This window comes from Genypterus blacodes, unplaced genomic scaffold (genome assembly GCF_046128005.1).
Source record: "Genypterus blacodes isolate CSIRO-AG114 ecotype Tasmania unplaced genomic scaffold, CSIRO-AGI_Gbla_v1 ptg000072l_1, whole genome shotgun sequence".
NCBI lineage: Eukaryota > Metazoa > Chordata > Actinopteri > Ophidiiformes > Ophidiidae > Genypterus > Genypterus blacodes.
The window spans coordinates 182,812-203,842 of NW_027466882.1; the positions used below are offsets into that span (position 1 = coordinate 182,812).

The 21,031-nt window shown below is 42.2% G+C and overlaps 2 protein-coding genes across 6 annotated transcripts in view; one reads left to right on the forward strand and one right to left on the reverse strand.

Annotated features, from left to right (window-relative positions):
- Positions 1–58: 58 nt before the first annotated feature.
- On the reverse strand, positions 59–6,990 carry adck5 (aarF domain containing kinase 5). 3 transcript variants are annotated; one of them, XM_076157121.1, is made up of 16 exons: positions 6,831–6,990; positions 5,065–5,156; positions 4,829–4,978; positions 4,214–4,289; positions 3,892–4,092; positions 3,655–3,795; positions 3,349–3,462; positions 3,122–3,253; positions 2,956–3,039; positions 2,786–2,867; positions 2,429–2,507; positions 2,228–2,319; positions 1,834–2,086; positions 1,541–1,657; positions 1,327–1,464; positions 59–1,060 (listed from the first exon to the last, which is right to left on the reverse strand). In XM_076157121.1, exons 1-15 carry the CDS (start codon positions 6,852–6,854, stop codon positions 1,362–1,364), a joined length of 1,740 nt encoding a protein of 579 aa, XP_076013236.1. In that variant the 5' UTR covers positions 6,855–6,990; the 3' UTR covers positions 59–1,060; positions 1,327–1,361. The 3 variants fall into 3 exon arrangements, with proteins under 3 accessions (XP_076013236.1, XP_076013235.1, XP_076013234.1); XM_076157120.1 differs by having other exon boundaries at positions 3,655–4,092; positions 5,065–5,151; XM_076157119.1 differs by having other exon boundaries at positions 3,655–4,092.
- A 4,198-nt stretch (positions 6,991–11,188) lies between these two features.
- The window catches only part of ctdp1 (CTD (carboxy-terminal domain, RNA polymerase II, polypeptide A) phosphatase, subunit 1), a 58,489-nt gene continuing 48,646 nt past the window's right edge, over positions 11,189–21,031 (forward strand). For 2 of the 3 annotated variants that reach the window (XM_076157169.1, XM_076157170.1), the window contains exons 1-8: positions 11,189–11,821; positions 13,031–13,114; positions 14,610–14,703; positions 15,277–15,405; positions 16,319–16,469; positions 17,353–17,443; positions 17,785–17,951; positions 19,629–20,687. In XM_076157169.1, coding sequence (XP_076013284.1) covers positions 11,508–11,821; positions 13,031–13,114; positions 14,610–14,703; positions 15,277–15,405; positions 16,319–16,469; positions 17,353–17,443; positions 17,785–17,951; positions 19,629–20,687 — 2,089 coding nt within the window. In that variant the 5' untranslated portion in view covers positions 11,189–11,507. The remainder of the gene's footprint in view (positions 11,822–13,030; positions 13,115–14,609; positions 14,704–15,276; positions 15,406–16,318; positions 16,470–17,352; positions 17,444–17,784; positions 17,952–19,628; positions 20,688–21,031) is intronic. The other variant, XM_076157168.1, reaches the window with a different exon arrangement.

The following is a 21,031-nucleotide window of genomic DNA, read 5'->3' on the forward strand; positions in this document are numbered from 1 at the left end:
TAAAAAAACAATTTCAAAAAAGCTTGAGTGTTTTTTTATTTGGCTTAAACAAACTCAAAGTGACAGAAGAGTGATGAATACCACAAAAAGGAGGTAGGAGATTTTATTAACATGTTAAAATAGTTTAAATACTAAGCTCCATTGCACCTAGTCTCTGTAAAAACATTAAAAACATCAGCGCAAAGCAACCACCTCCTTCCATTAAACTAAAATAAGGCTGGAATTACTTAAACGATTGTTAAATAATTCTTTTAAAATAAATTATAGTGATAAACAAAGCTACTTTTCATTTTCCAACTCTTCTTAGCTATGATTAAAGCTGAACTTGAAATGTTGAGGAGAAACCCTGAAAAAAGATCATTGCTACAGCTACTTGCTGTTGAACTAAAAACCTTTGAAGATGAAATTAGATGGAGAAACTGACAACAATGTGTCGCTTCCTTCTAGATAAGGCAACATTATACATCAAGTTTGATCCACCTTATGTCTGAGTGATACATCTGCTACAAATCTTGCAATATTGTCTATAAAAAATGATATAAATCCACAATGATTTGCTTTACTAGGTCATAACAAAGCAAAACATGATTATAGAAAAGTATGGTAATTGACTCCATTTTAAAAGACTAAAATATGCTGTTATGTTATGAAACCTTTTGTTAATTTGACAGTACTGTAAACTTAATTTCCAGAGACGAAGCCTGATTCCACAGTGCGGGTTGTGAAGCGGGTGCAGAACAACGCACACACACACGCATAGCACCATTAGTAGCAGAGTTTGAACTACTGTAGTAATAGAAATCGGCTTAGGGCTGTTCCATTTGCAGAGTTGTGGACTCTAGTCACATAAAGCGGACTGGAGTCGGGCTTGAGTTACAAATTTGATGACTTTGGACCTTGGACTGTTGTCTCAACACGGCCAAAGATAAATATAAAGTAATATAAAGTGTGTGTTTGTGTGCGGTGATTCAACTCTGTCCTCGAAACCGAACTACCAATTGCAGCCAATCACGTCGCACAGGCAGGAGGAGTGTTCCACAGTGCGGCCCGGGTAGATGCTCTACAAAAGATGACACCATAGATAGTTACGTTCAAAATTTCAATTATTCACCTGGCGAATGTTTTTTAATCTGGTGTCAAAAACACAAATTTTTGAGGTATATTTGCTGTTACTATGGTTAAAATTATCCTTGAATTCAGTGAAGGGTACATTAGTGACTTTAGGGCTTGAGTGCCAAGACTAGAGACTTACTTATAACTTTCAAAACAATGACTCTGTTGACTTGTATGAACTTGTTTGTGTGTGGGTTGGGTTCAGGTCCTTACTTTGGTCCTTTGCGACGGAAGGAGAGCAGCATGTTTTAGCTCAGGTAGTTGTACATGTCCTCATCCAGAGACACCACGCCAAAGTAAGACAGCACGTTCAGGGCCGAACGTGTCACACTCATCATGGCCATCTCTGACCTGTCAATCATTCAGATCATTCATTTGTCACGGCTTCAGACGCAAAACAAGAGCTATTAACCAAAACGCTCCTTACCTCAAAGCCGCCCAAAACTTGACACTCTCCCACGTTGTCCGTATCCAGCGGAAGAACCAGAGCTTGGGCAACATCCCTGCACTCTCTGACTGAATCTTGCCCCAGCCTCGCACTGCACTAAAGGCGGAGCAAATAAGATGGATTGAGGGCAAGGACTGTGGTATAATAAATGAGTTTTTCTAATTTGTGGGGGTGACGTAGAAAGATAGATAAAGCTAATCCCTAAAGCCTTTATCTTCACACAGTAAACAAAATGGCCAATCAGCTTTCCAGTCTATATTTGTCCCACTAACCTCTTGGCCATGACAAAGTAGCGGTCCACTGGCGCTCCTAGCGTGATGTTGATGCTTCGAACGGTGTTGATGTTACGGAAGACGAGCAGCATGGGCCTGGGCATGGATTTCAGCACCTGCATGATGTTCTCAAAGCGTTGCAGGGCCATTTGCCGCATGTAGGTCGTCTCCTCTCGGCTCAGGATGTTGGACAGGCCCAGCTCCTGCATGTTGATGGGCCGCTGCAGCAGCATCTCGCAGAAGAGGAAATACTCTGCAGAGTGGAGCAGATTGAGCGGTCAGTGCGGATTTTCTGCGTTTCAAATGTGTGTAACCTGCATGACTTGACTGTGGCAGGGAAACACGGTGACAATGCTAAACACAAGGGGGCAGTAAATCCTGTGTGTGTCCTCACGTTTTACTCCCAGGGCGTTGGAGTGCTCCTTCATTGCCGCCTCATCTCGAAGGATGATAGATCTCCACAGTTTGCACAGGGATACTCTGTCCCTGTTTGAAAGACGGGGTTTAAAAGGTAAAGGGTGTGTGTGTGTCTGCATCTAAACATCTTTATCATTTGGAATGCTCTTTCCTTAATGACTCAAGTAACACATCTTACTCTTGACTGAGGTATTCGTACAGCCCGTGGTCCAGGAGCACCAGTTGTGTCTTGTTGTCTGGACCTCGTCTCACTAGAACTGCACACACACAAGAGGATTTATTTTAAAAAGAAAAGTATCAGAGAGTGGAATGCTGAATTTGTGAAGCTTTAGAAATGTTGCAGGATCCACACACACACACACACACACACACACACACACACACACACACACACACACACACACACACACACACACACACACACACACACACACACACACACACACACACACACACACACACACACACACACACACACACACACACACACACACACACACACACACACACACACACACAGAGAGAGAGTACCCACCGTTGCCAGGATGGGGGTCAGCATGGATGAAGCCGGTGTAGAATATTTGTTCAGCAAATGTCCGTATCAGTTTGTCCGCAGTCTGAAAGGCAAATTTATTCATCAGGACGTTCCATCATTACATCTATGATGAAGAAGACGGATTTATTGTGTAGCGCGAACCAACTTACATCTTTTAAACTCAGTCCTTGTCTTTTAATTTCTTCCACGTTGTTGATTTTGCACCCGTCGCAAAACTCTGCTGTCAACACTCTCTTTGAATTGAGGAGAAGACATGAAAACGCTTTAGCCGAGGGAGGAAGTGCAGATTTTGTGCGTCGTGGATACGAGCCTCACCTTACTCGTCTGCTCCCAGAAGACTTTAGGTACGTAAAGGAAATCGAAGTGTTTCAGCTCCTCGGCGCACCTCTCAGAGTTCCTGGCTTCGTTCTCAAAGTCCAGCTCCTGCGCTAACGTCCCCTTCAGGTCCTAGAGATGAAGAGGAAAACAAAACAACCGTCACCTTTCCGCTCTTATTTGTGTTGTATACTAAGCCATAAATGCGAGCCGGTTCTGAATCTGACCTTGAGGACCCATCGAAATCCAAAACTGGGGTGCATGAACTTAACGATATCGAGCAGGATCTCCAAAGTCCTGATGTCACCGTCAAACCGATCCCTGAGGTCAATGTACTGCACCTGTGGGAAGAAGAGGACCAAGGGTTTAACAAAAGTGGGACTTTGATGGATGTTAAACCTTTTTTCTGATCGAGGGAATGGATGTTCCCTCCTCAAATAGTCACATTTCAACCATCAAGAGTCAGTTAAGTTGCAAAATGTATTCAGGTGGGGGCAATAAGGTCTCTGAAGGCTTCCGAGAGCAGCACTCACCTTTACAGCCACCGGAGATCCATCAAACAGTTCGGCCTTATGAACCTGGGCCAGGCTGGCGGCAGCTATGGGCTGGTAGTCAAACTTTTTAAAAAGCTGGTTTGGGGTTTTGTTGAAGTCTTCTTGGAAGAGAGAATCCACCTGAGTGACACAAATCCAATCTGAGAACTTTCCACTCATCCTTTCGGGATAAAACAGCCTTTTTTTGTTCTGGCCTGTTGCCAATGTAGATCTCACCTCATTTGACCTTCTGTTCAAGGCCTTATCTTCCAGGACCTGCAAGGTGCGAATGTACTCTGGGGGAAGAAGGTGGTTGAAGGAGCACAAACCTTGTCCAAGTTTGACGTATATGCCCCCATTCTTCACCGCTCCTTCCACCATGAAGTCTGCTGCCCTCTGGTGGCACGCTGACATCTCAGCCACGTAGGGTTGGCTGCTCTGGCAGGGCAGGACAGGAGCGCAACATGATTGTCCACACGGCCTTGAAAGCAACACTAACACTGTGCCATAAAAAGGAAGTGGCGTGAGTGCGAGTGATCTCCCCCCTCATGGAACCTACCTCGTCAAGGCCACGAAGAGACACGTTAGTGGTCCACCAGTAATCCACAGAGATAAAGAGTCCGACTGAGAGAGACCTGAGGACACAGAGGTGATACAGTCAGGTCTGCATTTGTAAACCATGTTCATTCATTCATTTAGAATTCTGAGAAGGACCCAAACGTTGTAAGATACGACACAAACAAAAACAAAAACAAAGGTGTCCTTCTCAATGCTGTGACCCTCTTTGGGTCTTGTGTACTCAGGGTGGCCATGTCCATTGTGGGTCAGTCGTGTCTCCGGACAGAAGGTTGTTGGGGTTAAGTTCTTGGGACAGATGCCATTGACCATGCAGGGACATTTAGGGTTGTTGTCCCACAGCAGGAAGTGAGACACCAGCTTATACAGCCAACAGTGGAAACGCTTGTTGTGGAAAAAGCAGCGTATGTTAGAATCCAACCACAACACTAACACTCACATGGACAGCATGTGAGACGGATTCCACAACTGATTTAGCTAATCCACTAATCATGTGTGTAGAGCTGGGTGAGATGGAAAACATGTAGAGGTTTAGAACTGGAGGAGCAAGACTGAGAAGCTACAAGCTTTGAGTGAAGGATGTTTGATATCAACAAACCTGCAGAAGCGACTGAATCCTTCAGTCACAATTCTCATCTTCCTCCTCTCTCGTGGTTCGGACACAGCATATCGGACCCCCACAGCTACCGGCACACCAACTGAGATGCCGACAAGTGTTTTCCATAACACGCCTCTGCGCTTCCCTTCCCTAAAAGAGCAGAAACAATCCAATTTACTCCAGACAATTGGCAGAGAAGATACGGTGTGATGTGAGAGTGTGGGAAACGTCGGTACCTGAGTGAACTGAAGGTCCTGGTTGACTGGAGCGGTGAGCTACAGTGTGGCGATCTACGGAGCAGAGCCATGTGATGCAGACACAACCTGAACTAAGCAAAAGAAGAGAAGTTTGATAAGAATACAAAACAAATGGACTCCAATAGAATTCTCTATGACTATGACTTTTTTTGGGGATCTTCTCTAGCGGAGGAGAGTTTCTACTGTTCCCACTGTTGTTTTGGCTCCGGCTGCAAGTGGTCACAAATGGCTAAATTGTAATAATATATCCGCTTATCAAGATTATTAAGGGCTGGAGAGGAGAGTGGGGTTTTCATGACTTTAATAGGACAAAATGCAGCTACAACTATGCAAGTAAAACAATGATCCAAGAGCAGGAGGAGGATAGAAGTGGAAACCATGACGAGCACGTTGCAAGTTATTTTCTCTTCTTACTAGATGGACGGAAAATATTGGGACAATGACCTCTGGTTCATTGACGAGGCTCTGATAATAACAGTTGAGGTTACAGTAACATGGTTAATGTGCTTAAAAGTCTTCTTACAACATCATGTCAACCTACTGACTAGATCACGGAACAGACGGTTGAAACATCTTTTCCTTATCAATTTAAAATTGCCGGATGAGGAAAAAGATGACTTTATTGCGCGACGTCATTTGATGGAAACGCTGCTCATTTGTATTTGTCTTTAACATCTGTCATGTTTTGTGCAGCTGGAGCGTTTCCAGTTTGCCTCCAGGGCAGTGCCGAGGTGCCCTTGAGCAAGGCACCGGACCCCCAAAACTGCTCCATGGGCCCTGCGTTGACCCCTCTAAATACACCTCTACTTCCTGACTATTGCCCAATCACCAAACCTTTACAATTATGTCATTACTCATATTCACTGCAACGTTTACATTCTTGCAGACAGAACACACACTTTGGTTATGCATCTCTTTCCCACTTGTAAAGTCTGACAGTCAGTTAGTCGTTGGGTTACAAGTTTAAGTTACAAGTCTTTACCACAAACACAGACTTTATAAGTAATCTATTATGCCACATTGCACCACTCCCCCTGCAGCCACAAAGGCCTAATTTACAAAGTCATTGTCACACACTGAGCTGAATCTGATTAGCAAGTTGGTTAAATAGGGTTAAACAGGAATAATGTTTAGATAACAACATGCGTGGGTGTGGTTGTATGTTGGGGGAGGTGGGGGTCTACATCAAGGTCGCTAAGAGCCTATACTCCATGATGTTTTGATTCCCTGTCTGCCTGTGAGGGACAAAATGTCTCCACTGCTGACAAATTGATGCAGAGATAGCAGCGATGTCAGGGACCTGAGGACAGAAATATCACACAAACTCTCTCTCTGCCATAATGCTGAACACACTTTCCTTCCCTCACGCCTCTTTCTTGTCGCAAAGGCGGTTACCAAGGAGAACTGGTGACGAGACAATGCTCTTGTTTACGTTTAATCTACTAATCAATACCTCCACAGTGTTTACACACAAGAAGGCTCGTCAACTTCATGAAAAGCTACCAAATATAACAGCAATACAACTTTAATTCATATATTGACCAATCACATTCCTTTAAAAGTCGAGTTTAGGACATATTTTTTTCATTTACAATTTGAAGTAGTTGCCAAAAGCCTCCGCTATATCAGGACAGCTAGAGATGCCTGATGCTTAAATTATCAAACTAATTACAGTTAGCTGCAATTAGCCAGCAATGGCTAATGCTACAACCTAGCTTCAAATAACACAAAGATATTATATTTACCACTCTGGAGGTTTCCAACGTCATGCTATCCGGGTTCGTAATATCACGCCGCTTCCAACACGTTACAGTTAGTCAAACTATATTTCGTAAAGCCTGAAAATTCCTCTACTCAGACCGCCTACGCTTCATCAACAATCACCAGCCGGCATAACTTTAGGAGGCAGTGACAGGCGGAAGTGAGAGTAACCCCGGTTGTGTACTTCCGGCTTCGCTTAAATTGTCCTTGCCACTACAACATAGTTTTGACGAGTCGCTTTATTTGTGTTTGCCTACTTGTTTCATTTGGAGACAGTACTTATAAATGTGAATGTGACTTGTAAATTTCGCACCGGCAATACAGTATATATTGAATCGTTTTTTCTTGCGTCCAATGTTCCAGATTGTTGTCTGATATAAATGCTGCGTTCAGGTGCTCGTTGGAATAAACAAACAGCACACCGTAGTAAAAACACGGTGATCCACGTAGAGCCGTAGATATCGTTGTTATGTCGGCACTTTCTCATTACGTACCGGATGAAGTTGCACCCAGCGCTTTAGATGGCGCTCCTCAAGGGAGGTCACAGATTATACAACTGTGGGGGGCGCTCGCAACTCCCTGGTGGAAGCAAGAAAGCACCGATCCCCATGGTCACGGATGTACACACCCAGAAGACGCTTTGCTTTATCACCAACTCATAATTAGGCTTTTAAAATGCAATCAGTTTTGTGCCTGCTTCAGCAATCATCAAACTTTATTTGTGTAGCACCTTTCACACACAAATGCTAGGTAGAGTACAATAGATGATTAAAATACCACAAGAACAATAGAAGAGAAAAGACAATTAAAGTCAAATTAAAACGTGGCAACATAATAAAAACAGAAAGAGAGAGCACATATGTTTAGAGTATGGTAATATGTACAGTAAGAGAAAAGATTAAGCAGTCCTAAAAATACATTAAATAAAACAATAATTAAAGATAGATAGAATAAAGAAAGGAAAATAAATACAAAAATCAAGATTAAAATGCAAAGTAAGGTAAAATACAAAAAAACAAACGGATACAACGTGTGATATGTGAAAAAGGTTTTATGTTTCCTGTGATTAGTAATGAGTCGTTAGTTCTTAGCTGACCCTGTGAAAAAAGATCCACATGCAGATAAAGAATTGATTGGGGTGCCTTTTGATATTAAACGATGCTATCTATGTGTGATTCCATTTGAAGCTTGGTCATTTCAGATCATTCAACATGACGCACGATTTAAAAGTAATCAAGCACCACAACAAAGCGAAACGAGCACTTGTATGTTGTTTCTTAAATGCATATTATATTTACATATTTCCTGATAATCGGTTTAAGCTACCTGTTGTATTTGTGCCTTTGAAGCACTTGTGGCAGTTTCCTCATGCCACGATGTTCAGCACCACGGACAGCGAGTGTCATGTTGTCAAACTCGTCTGGTAAGTTTTGTTATCGCTGAGCACATAAATTACAGTCACACTCAAAAGTCAGTACTTTCCCATAAATGCATTTTATATTTTATGTATATAAATATGTATAAGATAATAACATTACAATCATTTGGCAGACGCTTTTATCCAAAGCAACTTACATTACATTACCCCCCTTCGCAGAGGGGGGAGCAATTGAGGGTTCAGTACCTTGCTCAGGGGCACCTCGGCAGGGGCTCAAACCGGCAACCCTCCAGTTCCAAAGCGGAAGCACTACCCACTGAGCCACTGCCTCCCTAACATAAGCATAAATCACAGTTATTTTACAGCACTATCTAGAATAAAATGAAAGAGCTTATCAATTTAAAATGGAGAGTGGAGTATGTACAATATAACTATATGTATTTTAATAGAATAACTGTACACCTAGGGCAAAATGTGCAAGATTATTCAGTCAGTGGGTGGCCCGGGCCTTGTTGATGAGGCCCACTGCGGAGGGGAAGAAGCTATATTTGTGGCGTGAGGTTTAGGTCCTGATGAACCCAGTTCTAATCACAGATGTCAGGGGATTTTCAATAGAAGTCCCACAGCACTTTAAATAGGTAAATGCTGGGCCTCTCTAAGCAGATTTGGCCCTGAAAGAACAGTTTGTAAGAACTGACCCTTCCACATTCTGGCTCCAAAGAGTCTTTGAGACAGCTTTCCCAGGTCTGAGGAAAGTACATCTTAACCATGTTTGGCTCTACATTCAACTTCGAGGCAACTTTCTTCACAATGTAACATAATCAAAACTAAATATTGTTCCAGGCTCACCAATGAGCACCTCCACATGTGTATGAGAATGGCCCTGACTCCATTCAAGCCCAGCTTTGTTTAAAAAATCCTGGCAGGACAAGCTTGAAAAAAGTGGGGGAGTGGGAGATGAGAGGGGAAGAAAGTGATACTCTAAAACTCTTCAATTGTTACGATGTGTTGAGATTTATTATCTGTAAAATTGGTTGAGACTGTTGAGTCAAGATGTGAAAGAGAAAAATGGAAATTCAAGCTTTTGTTCCCTTTATTTAATTTCTTCTGGAGTTAAGGACTTTATTTGAACATGCACAATTTTCACATTTAACTTACAGTATTAACTCTTATTTTGAAATGCAGCCCTACTTTTATTTAGAGAAGACTTTGAGAAGAGAACATTGTCCATACTGTATCTGCAGTCATACATATATGTTCATTTCTATGTTATGTGACAATAAATATTGTCAAAAGGTTTTTGAATCGTACTGAATCAATTTGATTTGATAGTCAGTTATTGATTACATGCACAGACACTAGGCTACTTAAATATACATAACACTGAATAGTTCGATATTATGATCTTCTGGACCTTTGCTTCAACAACGTTTCTCTGACTGGACCTCTTTAAAGTATAGTTGAACACCACACCATCTCAAATACTCTCTCTGGACCCTCCTCATTCCTTTAATCTATTTTATTAAGAAATCATTTTGCTCTCAATTGTGATATTGTGGTACCACACGTAATTTTGTTCTGACCTACAATGATAAAAAAAGGTTTCCTTAAAGTAGGTGAGTAATCATCCAAAGAGTGCAGGATAGACTTTACTTTAAGCTCTGTGGAGTGAAGTGGAGTTAAAGTGTAGCCTTTTTGGATCCAGGTAAAAGTGTAATTAGTAACTTATTTTCGACTAAATTCAACTTAAAAAGCAACATGTTGAAACTACTCCCAAAATCCAATCATCATTTATTCTTCAGAGAAAGGAAGAAATACTGTTAATACTGAGAAGTATGTTGAAAGCCACTCAGAATTCAGTTTTTAATGTGTTGATTCAATATTTTACATTTATACAAACATGACAACAGTAGCAAATATCTGTATTGTTTTTGACAGAATGGACACACCTCACAAGGTCATTTGTGCCAGCCAAATTTCACCCCCCCCTTCCCATTACCCCTAACCCCACCTTCCCTCCTTTGTCCCCCCTGAAGAGTGTTACTGTTAACAAATTGACCCTTAACCCCAGCCTCAACCCCAGCATGACCCTTCTGTCCCACACCTTGACACAATGTTTCTGGCAAGTTTGGTAGTGACTGGATGATGCTCCTTGTGCTGATGCAGGTACATTGGCCCACACACAAGCATTGTTTTCCAAAATAGCATCTCAACCTTGACATCATCACAATGTTATTAATACGCGTGACATCATTCATTATTCTTAAGTAGTGTGTCTGTCAATGATGACATTGACACCTGTGACATAATTCATAATTCCAGCCATGTCTCCAATTCATCTTACTATATATGTTAATGCAAATAAAAAATGAAATAAAAATGAAAAGCAGCAGCTCTCTAAACAATGTTTCCGGCAAGTTTGGAGGCCATTGGAGGAATGGTGCTTGTTGTATTGACGTACATACATACACACACTGCACTCTCTCTAATTATGCCACACACATGAGACCAACATGAGGAGTATTATTTCTATGTTACATCATATTACATCAGGTAGTCCTTGGCTCCCAGGGTCCCCAAAGCTTTATGGAAAGCTGCAGCCAGGAGGAAAACAAATAAATCGCCATGATATGCAAACGGGTTCAGCAATTAGCAACGATTACATGGTTTGCATCTTATTAGTATGATGTCGCGTTACTAAGTTAGAGCCCGTTTCACTACCTGTTTGTAGTGACAGAGGGGAGTGCACGAGAAACGGTAGGGTCAAGTTAAGCTGAAGTACGCAGTAAAAAAAACCGGAACAGCTGTGGCTTGCCCTTCAAAATAAGAATTCCAGGACGCTTAAAAAATAATCCGGTATCTGAAACCTTGGTAAAACAATTGGATTAATATAGTATGTGAAACTTTAAGTAAAAGTGTTTTTTAATACAACGCAACATTTGGCGTTCAATTGAGGATTTTATTTTAAAATATGAGTGTAATCGGTTGTTGTTTCACATACGTATGACTACAGACCATAACGCGTTGGCTGGTTTGACGTTGTACCGGATGTTGTAGCGGGCCGCGTCGCTGCAGTGTTGCACTTTCCTGTTTACGGGCGGGAAGAGCGAACCAAGCTGACTGGCCAGAGCTGCCGTGTTTAAATCGGCAACACATTGATGGTAATTCCGCTTGAAACTGATGCGTTGCGCGTTTTAATGGTACACGCGACACTGCGACACCCTGCGGAAATATTTTAAGCGGATTGTTGCTCAGCCATACATTTTTGGAGCGCGCAGAACAAATGGAGGATCCTCCTGCAGATTCTGGTGGTGGCGGCGGCGGTGTTGCAGCGGCAGCAGCAGCAGCAACGGAGGGCCCCGCGGTGCAGGTGGCTGATATCTGTTGGCCAACTGGATCTCTTCCCATACGACTTCTGGAGTGGAAAGTCAAAACCGGGACTCTTATTAACGTGGACTCCGTGTTGGCTCTATGTGTTCCCTTACCTCTGGAGAAGGGGGCAGAAGCACCCAGGCTGCCCGAGAAGAAGGTGAAATCGGACCGGAGCGGAGTAGTCAAGGAGCTATGTTGTCAACTCGGACAAGTCATACCTCCAGGGTGAGTCATTCCGCCGGGTATAGCGGGCTACTGTCAGCTGATATACCCCCCTGTCTGCTCGGGGTACAGGCAACTTGTCAGCCGTAGTGTTGCTCAACCACTGGTTCACTCGTGATTACAGTAGCTAGCTAGCAAGCTAACAGAGCTAAGTTTATGTGCTAAGTTACCGTTAGCTTGTGTGCTAGCCAAACCGAAACCAACACTCACACCAGTTGGTCGCATTTGCGTCAAGCCAGCCAAAATAAACAAACGTTCAGACAGAACTTTCATAATAAAACTTTCTAGCTTCGACCAGGTTTGTACTGAAACGAGCCCCTATATACTCGAAGGTACAGTCGTACATATTTGTAAAAGGACGTCGAGTAAATAGAAATAGTTTCCTTAGTTGCCATCATCGAAGTCTACATTTGTCAGGCTCCTACTTAAAGCTTTCTGTCTGAGCCAGATAGTTGGGCGCTTTTATTTTGAAGACAAAATCACGTGAGCAGTGGTCATTGTGTATGTTTTGACGCAGCCGGGTGTGCGTGCATGCTAGCGCAGCAAAGATCCAACTCAGGACTTTGAAAACAAACGACACGTGTAGGCACATTTGTAGTAATCTTTGAGAAATATGACCCAAACTGACTTTGGAAATATATATATTTTGACATATTGCTTTTTAGAAGTTATGTCTCAATGAATTCCTTATTTCTTTTTTTGTAATGAATATAATGGCTTGTGTGTGGAGTGTGGAGTGTGACTTTTACTTTGCTGTCAAATATTTGCTGCTTTAGTATGACAGCTTTGTGTTTACCAGTTATTCCGTAATTGAACCATACATAATCTATATTGGGAGGCAATTTCAAATGCCTTAACTTAGTGTTGGGCTTTCTACAGAGGAAATTGTATTAGGAACAGAAACAAGTGTTTTGTTGTCATAAACAGCTGAAGTAGTTGTCATCACATTTGTGCCAGAAACAGTCCATTGATCAGTGAAACATATGACTTCCTTTAAGAATCTGAATGTCAGTGTGTAGTTATAAGTTATGACATCGAAAGACCCACCTTTGAAATGATCAAAGTCAAGATAATTTTGTGTAACTCCAAATTCCAATGCATTCTGGTTTGACACTGTATTTTTCTGTATGTTTCTTTGTGTAGCTTAAAAGAGTAGTAGTACAGCTGAAGTTAACCCCATGATCTATAATCAAATGTATTTTCTCTTTTCAGAGGTGTCATCATGAGAATAGAAGAATGCAGTCACCCCATAGTAATGAAGGGATTATGCGCTGAATGTGGCCAGGATCTAACTCAGTAAGGAAATCTGATTCTGTTCCTTGTTCACTCTAATAGTGTCATGTTTTATAGTTTTGCTGCCATGTTTGCAATTTGCCGGTGCCAGAATGTAACAAGTTATACAGGAAATGCTGTACAGTTATCTGATATGTGGTAAAATCTTTCAGTAAAGGAGGAGTTAAGAATAAAACATTAATGATCACTGACACCGGTTTTGAGTTAGTCCATTATTTTAAACCTTTAGGTGGCACTAGAGATCACATAGAAGGACATAAGAACACTCATGTCATAAATTAAGTGTTCACACTCCCCTTGGTTTCATTTTGATAAATAGTTGCAGCGTCTGTAGGATTTGTTGCTGCCAGCTGGAACGTAACCCAGGCTACATTAATTACTGTGTGTATTGATTCAAAGCATTGCAATGTTATTGTGTTACAAGTACGTTGAGGGAGCACTGTGGGAGTTGAGTATACTTGGGGTGCTTTCCTCATCACCTCCAGTGAAGACATCCATGCTGCTGGCTCACAGGCCGCGAGTGAACACAAGCTGAGGAAAGCCAAGCCTCCTCGTTCTTCGTTGATATCATTCATTCTCTTCTAACAGATGTGAAGGGAAGCTCGTCATCTGTGTCATGGTGCAGCTTCTTGCCTGAAGTCACAGTCTCTTTAAGTTGTCGACCCGCCCATTACATCTTTCCCCTGGTTCTTCACCCCCTTCGTCTCAGTGCTCACCAATATCCAAAACCTCCCCTGACCTTCCTTCCCCCTCCTCCCCGACCCTCCTGCCCCAACCCCTTAAAAATCATCAGTATCAGTACGCAGTATAAAAAAAACGGCTGTGGCTTGCCCTTCAAAATAAGAATTCCACGACGCTTAGAAAATAATCCTGTATCTGACACCTTGGTGAAACAATTGGATTACAATTCACCCTCATGTTTTTCTATGTTTTAACTGTGACCACATGATGTCACTGGGGGTTGCCAGGGTGATTCCTAGCAATTATTTTTAATTTGGAAATGCAAATAAAAATTTCATGTTAATGAAATGGAACACGCCCTATGCAAATGCTAGACTCCTGAACAATATGATGTAAATTAATGCTTGAAATTTGAAAATTGACCTTGAACAGTAGAAAGTAGCTTTCAGTGAGAGAAGAAAGGTATTGATAGTTTGAAAAGTATCTGGAGTTGCTGCAGGGTGTTGTATCTAAATCTGTCTGGTATTATTTTGATAGCAAAGAATAATTTAACAAATCATGAAGTAGCTTAGAATTGGTCGCAGTCAGCTGAACTGTTCGGTAACTTAACTTGTTTCTGTGAGTAACACTGAAGTAATGCTTTTGAAGGCAAAGCTCAATGAACCGGCAACTGCTGATATGCCTTTGCGAGCGCAATTAGCTTTTTTGTGAAAGCTGCTTCTCTTCGCCGTCACAATGTGTTGAAGGACCGACAAGATACACAAACCACAAAATACACATAACTCCCACTCACCACTCCATTTTTTTTTACTCTCAGGCTGCAGAGTGCGAATGGGAAGCAGCAAAGTCCCATCTCCACAGCAACAGTCTCCATGGTGCACAGTGTTCCTGAATTGATGGTCAGCTCAGAGGTGAGCCATATAATGGAGCTACCTGGAAGACCAGGCTAGAAGGGCAGCTGTGTGTACACTGGAACTACTCTCTCTCGCATGCGTATTGTCTAGGATATTATTTGGATTGTGCTATATTTGGTTTGCGGCTATTTAATCACTTTCATGCTAAAAGGTTTGTGGAAAAATAAGAAACAAATTACAACAGCATTTAATGTAGTTCTATAGCACTATTACAATCACTTTCAATATCTTGCACTGAATTTGTAGTAAAATATGATAGAATATTTAGGTCATTAAAGTCTAGGTCACTGGTTGTCAAACTGTGGTAGAAGAACAACCGCCCCCTTGTTGTTAAGCCAAGTAACTATACATTTCTGCATCGACTCCAAGCAATTGACATCCGTGGAAATTATTCATAAATGGAATGCGTGTTTCATGAATGAGTGGTGCAGATACACACACTTGTTGGTAATATGCTGCTTGATTCAATGTGTTGAACTGCTGGTGGAGTGCATCTCCATCTTGCAATTTTCCACTCGTGGTAATGGCTCCGATTTTGCCCTAACGTGTCCCATCATTGTTTCCTTTCAGCAAGCGGAGCAGCTGGGCAGAGAGGACCAGCAGAGACTCCATCGGAACAAGAAGCTGGTCCTGATGGTGGATCTCGACCAGACACTGATCCACACCACAGAACAGCTCTGCCTCATGTCCACTAAAAAGGTACTATCTAATGCCAGTATGCCACACTTTCATGGCTGCACTAGAGCGGCGGTCCCAGTTTTGCCAGCTGGAGAGTTGCCGGTTTGCATTCAGGGGACTGCCACGGTGCCCTTGAGCAAGGCACCGAACCCCCAAAACTGCTCCACGGGCGCCTTATCATGGCTGCCCTGCGCTGACCCCTCTTAGATACTGTATATACATTTTTGATTCTGATTAAATAGTTTTGGTGAACACGTTTTCCGTTTGTTGTGTGTGTCTGTGTGTGTGTGTCTGTGTGTGTGTGTGTGTGTGTGTGTGTGTGTGTGTGTGTGTGTGTGTGTGTAAATAGATTTACTCTGACATACTCATTTACTTCCTTTTAAAATATTGTTATTGAAGAAAGCATTTTATATGACAATGAGCATGCAGATGTGAGGCATTTTGGAGACACAGAGGTTGAGAAAAGAAAAAGAAAGAAGAAAAAGTAAAGAAATATTAATGAGATCTAGGAAATATACTATATAAATTCTCATTTACTTTTGTGAATGTAACTGGTTACACGCTAACAGATTACAAGGGCAGTGAACGAGTCTTTGGCCATGAAATGTAAACAAGAACATGGGAATCTGTTATTTCACTTTACCTGAAAGAGTTTCCTGAATCTGACCACATCAGAAACCTTGTACAGACAGTGAACATTTATTTCATCGTGTCCTCCTGTATTATGTCGGTCTAATGTTCATCATATTGGTATTCATCTGTTGACCGATTTTACAATACACAGAAGCTGAATGATGAAAGTGCAATCCCAAAGCTGCAATTGAAAAGACGACGTGTTGATTAGATACACTATCCTGTTTTCTCACAAATGTGTCTGTTTACTGTTATGGCTTTTTAATCTGATAGCACAGTAAAGACTTTTGTTTTCCAACAGGGGATTTTCCAATTCCAGCTGGGGCGAGGAGAGCCAATGCTCCACACACGACTACGGCCGCACTGCAAAGAATTCCTGGAGAAAATAGCCAAACTCTACGAGTTACACGTCTTCACGTTCGGGAGCCGACTTTATGCACACACTATCGCAGGTACAGCTCTTTGCGCCAGTTGGCTCAATATATAGTTGTCTCATTAAGATGAAATTGCTCATCTGCTTGTATTTCCTTTTTGTGTCCATAAGGGGGAAGTGTCTGCTTATTTTGTGTGTAAGCAGAGGTTATATTGAATCACCTTTTTTTTTTGTTGCATTTATTATGTATTTTGTAACATTTTCAATCAGCTTTTGGTGACTTTTAAAATTCAGATGACAGCATTTTTTTATTTTGTAACATAATAAAACCTCCTAGTGATGTCTGGGCACCGGTCTTATTTGCTGCTACCTGAAACATACAGTATCTGTCACCTCCAGTCTAGTTGCGCCAGTATTCGGCTGCTAACTGACCGGTCTTAACACCCCACTTTGCTATATTTCAAGTTGATGAATGAAGACGACAACATATGGGGTTATACTGAAGTATTGCTTGCATGATTATATGCCCCCTTCTTAGTATTCCGAGTACAGTATTTTATCACCCTGTATATCAAAGCAGCAGCCTTGGTCCAGTTCTATTGGGCCGCTGTATGATGAATGTTTAATGCAGTTTGAATTGGATTTTTACTGCTGGCCCCGATGCATCCAGGTCAGCCCGTTATAGAACAGACTGCGATCCAGAGCTTTTGTTGTGTTTTCGGAGAGCCCCAGCCTCTCTTTTCTGTTCACAAAATTTGTTATTTTCAAATTTACTTCTAAGCCTTCGTGTTATGAGAGGTACATTTCCCGGAAAGAAGTGAAAGTGGCAATTATCTTATTTTGGAAGTGATAGTGAAATAAGGTTGTTAGTAAACCTGCATATTTTGCTTCAGTTCAGCAAATTCAACCTGTAATTCTTAAAGGAAGTACAAAACAATACTGACTGACCCTTTTTTTTTCAGGTTTCCTGGACCCTAAAAAGAAGCTTTTCTCTCATCGGATCCTTTCGAGAGATGAATGCATTGATCCTTTCTCTAAGACTGGAAATCTTAGGTAGGAATTGCCTGCTGTGAGAAGATGACAGCTTTAGCAATCATGTGTACGCTTTCTGTACAGACAGAAATCTGTTTTGTTTTATGTTCTTCTAAGTGTGTGGAAGGACACTGCAGTTTTAGCAACAGTGTGTTCATCCTAAAAGTTTCTGCTTTTATTACCATTTCTATCACGGACCTGCTCTCTGTGTCGGCATTGGCATGAGCAGTGAGTGAAGAGCTATTATTGTCTTTCAATCTTTTCTTAATAAAAAAATGTAAAGGTACTGCAAAGGGCTTAAGGCTTTTCCTGATTTGGTTTTGAATTTTTAAACCTCTGTCCAACATTTTTGCTTGTAACAGGAATCTTTTCCCTTGTGGCGATTCGATGGTCTGCATAATTGATGACCGAGAGGACGTATGGAAGTTTGCACCTAACCTCATCACTGTGAAGAAATATATCTACTTCCAGGGCACGGGTGACATCAATGCGCCGCCAGGGTCACGGGAAGCTCAGACAGCCAAAAAAGGTACAGTGCTGAAACACAACACACTGCTCTCTCATTAGGTTTACTTGAACTTAATACAAAGCAGCAAGCGACAAATAGCAAGGCTTGATCTAACCTCACTGGAAATTATTCACCTCACTCCTGCACACACTAGCACTCATTGATCACAAAATGGGTAATAAGATGGGCTGCATCAGAGAGGTAAACAAAGGGCCTTCCTGTCTGTAGAAATCACGTTGTCAATCACTGAGGCCAATTACACGATGAGAGGATACAGGTCGATCCAAAAACCTCATCATGAATCTAAGCCACCTGTTGTTTCAAAACAATCATGAGCCTCTGATCTGGTTCCAGTACTTTTGCAACAATAAGTGCCTCTGTGATGTTACCTCACAAAGGGAATTCTGGCAGACTCATTTGTTCTATATACAAGGAAATGAAGGGAAGTTGCCTTAAGGCCAGCCAACATGTCTCCTTAAGACGTGTTTGTAGGGCTCCACCTTAATTCCCACTCTCAATCTGCCACACAAATATTAGTTGGTAGCTCCTGCTTGTACCGGTCCTATACTAGAACAGCTGCCATGTGAAGTGATGGCCCTGAATATATCTAAATATATCTTGTATTGATGGTACATTTATCAAACTTGCAGATTGTGTCTTCCAAACATGCACTTGAATTTTTAGCACTATTTAGCACGTTTCAACTACATGCTATATGCTATTGAGCTGTATTTTAAGAAGCAGATCTACTGTGGGAATGAATGGACCTCCCTGTTCTCCCTGAGAAGAGCAGACAGCAGGGTGTGGAAAATGTGAAGACTGGCAGTTGTCTGTAGATTCTTAATTTTAAATATTTTGATGTGTTCACCATTAGAAAAATATTGCCACCAACAGTTCAGTCAACTCATTGATCTCATCTATTGTACACATACTTGTCTGGCATCAGAAGCCATGGTCAGAGTTATTGTGATCAAGTGTTTTCCTCTTTCGGATGTTTGATGTGAACATTAAGTCATCTTTTTCCCAATGTTTAAACTCATATTCTGATAATATATAATATATATATAATAAGAGTATTTATAATATCTATATATGATAGGTTAGGGCTTCACTGCTTCCATGTAACTGCAAAATGCCTGCAAACTAATTGATGAGGGGCAGAGTGAGGAAAGACAAATGGAAGAACTCATTTTAATTTCATAAAATGGTCACTTGATTCGCTACATACATAATAAATGAACCCAAACTGTCATGTTGAAAATGCGAAACCGCAGTGCGGCCCCTTAGTAAATATAATGAAACCCTATTTAACTCAGATGCACCCTAGAAACGGTCTGTTCTAATGTTGTAATAGAATTGGACGGCACATCGCACATAATGCTCATACAGAGAATCCTTTTTTCCAGCGAGTTGAAAATGTGTTTCATCATCTGTCTGTGTTAGTCTGTAAGCACTTAAAATGAACCAGATAAGCAGATAAGTTCCAACAAAGCCTTCAAATGACTCAATTTGTGCGAGTGGGTAAATCTGACGTAAATTGGCCTGGATTTTTACCATCATCCTTAAGCTTGCAGCTGTTGTATACACCCTCTGCTGCAAATGTGATTTTCACTTTTCTGTGATTCCCTGCCAAGTTTGACATAATTCTGATGCATATAGGTTTGTACACTACTTGATTACCTCGTTTTGTTCCAGCAGGAGGCGCGCAAAGCCGGCCCACGGACAACACGGAACCAGCAGGGACACTTGGGGCTGATGAACTGAATAACGGCCCCAAGAAAAAGGCCAAGGACCACAGCAATGTCAAGAAGGAGGAGTCCACGACATCTTCATCTTCTCAGGGAATACCAACCAATGAACGGACACATCCCGCAGAGGTCGCGGAGGCGGAACGTGGCCAGGGTAAAGGGTCAGAGAGGGAGGGAGAGTCTGCAGTTGGGTTAACAGAATCTCAGGTGGCTGACAGAACAAATGTTAAGGAAGAGAGCAAGGAGAGGACACTGGTGGCAAAAGAGCCACAGGGAGGGACAAACTCATCTATGCCAAGCCATGAGGCCAACAACCTGGACTTTGACCTGTCCAGTGACAGCGACAATGACAATGACCTAATTACAGACAAGCCTCCCTCCTCAGAGAGTGAAGGCGAGAGCAAGTCTAGCCAATCCAGGAAGTCCAAACAAGAAGGAGCAATGCAGGAGGCCAGTGATGGGAATGGGGCAAGGACAGGGGACGGTAAAGTCAAGGGTGAGGAGAGCCTGGAGAATGTTGCTGAGGCTTCAGGAGTACTTCTTCCCGACCCGGAGTTGGGAAATGGCTGCTCGGGCAAGAGAGAGGCAGAAACGGAGTCGCAGAATAGTGAACAATCTGGGGTCACCATGGGAGAGGAGCTGCTCGACCAGAGTATGGAGGACGAAGAGGAGGATGACGAAGAACCCGACATTGACCAGGACGATCACTTAATCTACTTGGAGGAAGTGCTGGCAAGGATCCACGGGGAGTACTATGCTCGCTACGAGGCTTACCTGAGGAAGGATGCTTCCGAGACCCCAGACATCCGCAAGATTGTCCCAGAACTGAAAAGCAAGACACTGGAGGGTACGACGATTGTGTTCAGTGGGCTGTACCCCACTAACTACTCAATGGAGAGGACCCGTGAGTTCTACCATTCCAAGGCTCTGGGGGCCAAGATTGGCAAGAATCTGGTTCTTAGCTGCAAGGAAACCAATCGGACGACGCATCTCATCGCAGCAAGAGCAGGTACGTTAGAACGAACATCTACTCATGAGCTTGATTACAAATTCATGTCATGTTTTTAAATTTAATAATGGTTGCCTGTACAATAATTATAAATCATTGCAAGTTACTAGAACCTAGAAAGAAAGAAGAAAGTTGTTAAGTGGGATCGCTTTTTACGAATGTTAGAATCAGTCTTGTCCAGTTGCCAGATGTTGTCCAAATCACAATTAAAGGTGTGATTGTAGGTGCAGGAAACTCACTAACGGCCCACTACACTCCCAAAACTATCTATATACGGTCCTATTACATTGCATATTAGAATGAGCCGGTGTTACACCATCCTTCAGAATGGCGACGTCTGAAGC

Coding starts and splice junctions, on each gene's coding strand:
- adck5 (XM_076157119.1), bottom strand. CDS start 6,854: ATGACGTTGGAAACCTCCAGAGTG. Junction 5,157..6,830: donor CGTTGGAAACCTCCAGAGTG/GTAAATATAATA, acceptor TCTTTTGCTTAG/TTCAGGTTGTGTCTGCATCA. Junction 4,093..4,213: donor CTCTTCGTGGCCTTGACGAG/GTAGGTTCCATG, acceptor CTGCCCTGCCAG/AGCAGCCAACCCTACGTGGC.